Source organism: Propithecus coquereli, unplaced genomic scaffold (genome assembly GCF_000956105.1).
Source record: "Propithecus coquereli isolate 6110/MARCELLA unplaced genomic scaffold, Pcoq_1.0 Scaffold295, whole genome shotgun sequence".
Classification (NCBI taxonomy): Eukaryota; Metazoa; Chordata; class Mammalia; order Primates; family Indriidae; genus Propithecus; species Propithecus coquereli.
This window is the reverse complement of record NW_012148563.1, coordinates 2193415-2195547: the sequence shown is the minus strand read 5'-3', so window position 1 is coordinate 2195547 and position 2133 is coordinate 2193415. Positions and strand designations below refer to the sequence as shown.

Genomic DNA, 2133 nt, shown 5'->3' with positions numbered 1-2133 from the left:
CTTTTAATTATTATGAGTACGTAATAGTTGTATATATTTATAGGGGACACTTTGAATTTTCATTCCTCAAAATAAATTATCCCACTTGTGTTTCCTCAAGAGTAGAGAGAAGAAAAATGTTTGACAAACCAAGTAACCACTGGAAAGTTGAAATGACTGTATCTAATTTAAACAACATGTGTTCATTCAAATTTATCATTTAACATTGACATCTGGGATATATTTTAGTAGAAGTATTTTTTTTTCCAAAGGAAATCAGAGTTCACACAGTGTCACTTTGGACCAGGCCTTCCCTTGTGTGGTGGGGTTGAAGCTGAGGTGGGGCGGGCTTCCCAGATGCCTTTATCTGCGGTGCAGCAATGGGAGGGGAGGACAACTGCACTCTCAGGGCTGCCGTGTGCTCTCAGCGTAAACTCTTTCTGTGGGGAGTGGAGCTCAGGCTTGGAGATGGCGTCATCCTAAAACGTGACTAAGTTTAGAGCTGCAGATACCACTTCACAGCTGCCCCAAATCGAATCCGAATCCACTCTGAAGAGCGGATCCGTAAAGATCCCGACCCTCTGTGACTCTAATCTGAGTCAGCTCTCCGGGGTGGACCCCTGCAGGTATAGGCCACCGTGACTCTGTTCGGAGGCGGAGACCGGGCTCTAGCTCAGGTAGCAACAGCCACAGCCTCATGCTGCAAGGCCGGGTTCTGACCATCAGGCCCGCGAACTTCTCTGCGGGAGAAGCAACTGGATGGGGCCGGCCGGGCTGCGTCTGGGAACTCTGTGCCCTGTCACGGTGAGAGAGAAGTGGCCCAGAGTGCGCGCTCAGGCAGGATGAGCTACTTGAGTCGGAAGTTGTGCGCAAGGGAGAAGGGGTGATGGTGAACATGAAACGGCAACACTCAGAGTCGACATAAATGCAAGCTGTCGGCGATGGTGGCCAAAGCCAGTACTTTGTTTAGGATCCCTCGGCATGAGTGCGCTGGCCAGCCGCAGGTGACGATTCCTCTCGCCTCGCTTGTCAGTCTCCTGCACCGTGAGCGGTGGCAAACCTCCCGCTGCTTCCCTTTGTCTGCGTCTGTGTCTTTAACCACGTCCCATTGTTGTTCATCGTTGGGGTATTTTTATAATCGATCACTTATCAGTCAGTTGCCAGTCCCGTATATACGATCCCAGAAAACTTGGGAAAGACCTCATATAAAAAAACAAATAGGATTATCTGAATATTTCAACTAACCTCTTTAAGTGGAAAATAGATTCTTTTAAAAATATCATACAGATAGAAGGTTGAAAACTTCCCAAGTCCATGCAATAGTTACAAATTAACATAAATATGAAAAAATATAAGTTCATGAACAAAAGAAGGGAGACCCCCTGCTGCTCATTCGGAGCACGCCCCAGTCCGCTGGCCGTGGATGCTGAATGGGCCCCTCAGATGCCCCCTCAGGACGGAGGCACTCGATCACCCAGCTGCCCAGGGTGTCGGTGCTGACAGCTCACTGCTAAGTCTCTCCCCAGAATCGCTCTGTTCTAAGGGAGCATCTCCAGATGAGGTTACACCCTCCTGGGGCAGCCCACATCCAGGGAGAGTCATGTGTTTGTACCAAAACCCAGCCCCTCACCTTGCTGGGGCAACTCCTAAGGGTTCTCCCTGCAGGATCAGCTGACGGCTTTCTTGCAATTGCATCACAATTCAGCTTCTCCCTCTGCCCAGAGCTGCTTCCCTCCCTTCCTTCCTTATGGATGGTGTTCTCAGTAGACCCCTGCACGAGTCTCCATCTGAGTGTTTCCAGGGAACCCAACCCATGAGACCACCTACTGCCTTATTGTTCTGCCTGTACGCCAAAAGTTCTAACTTGTTCAAGAAAAAAAACTTAATACAGTTAATTTTTTAAATTCTCCTCTTACTCCGCAAGATAATTTTGCATAAGTGCCCAAGAATAAAGAGAATTGAAAGACTTTTAATTTTATTCTAAGCATCTCTTCCTCTAAATATGCATGAGGGAGCTTTACACTTGCAAATTAAAACCTCACTGTTAGTGAAGCTTGTTCCATATAAATCTGCAATTACCAGCTACACAGTATGGTCTTTGTTGAGTGAAGGTATTTTATTAACTAGCTATTAAAAAGTCACTTAGCAATGAAC

General features: G+C 47.1%; 1 protein-coding gene across 1 annotated transcript in view; it reads left to right on the top strand.

Annotated features, from left to right (window-relative positions):
- IQCA1 (IQ motif containing with AAA domain 1) overlaps positions 1–2133 on the top strand; it is a 176208-nt gene that overhangs the window by 95367 nt on the left and 78708 nt on the right. The window contains 1 exon segment of the mRNA XM_012648831.1: positions 1267–1273. Coding sequence (XP_012504285.1) covers positions 1267–1273 — 7 coding nt within the window.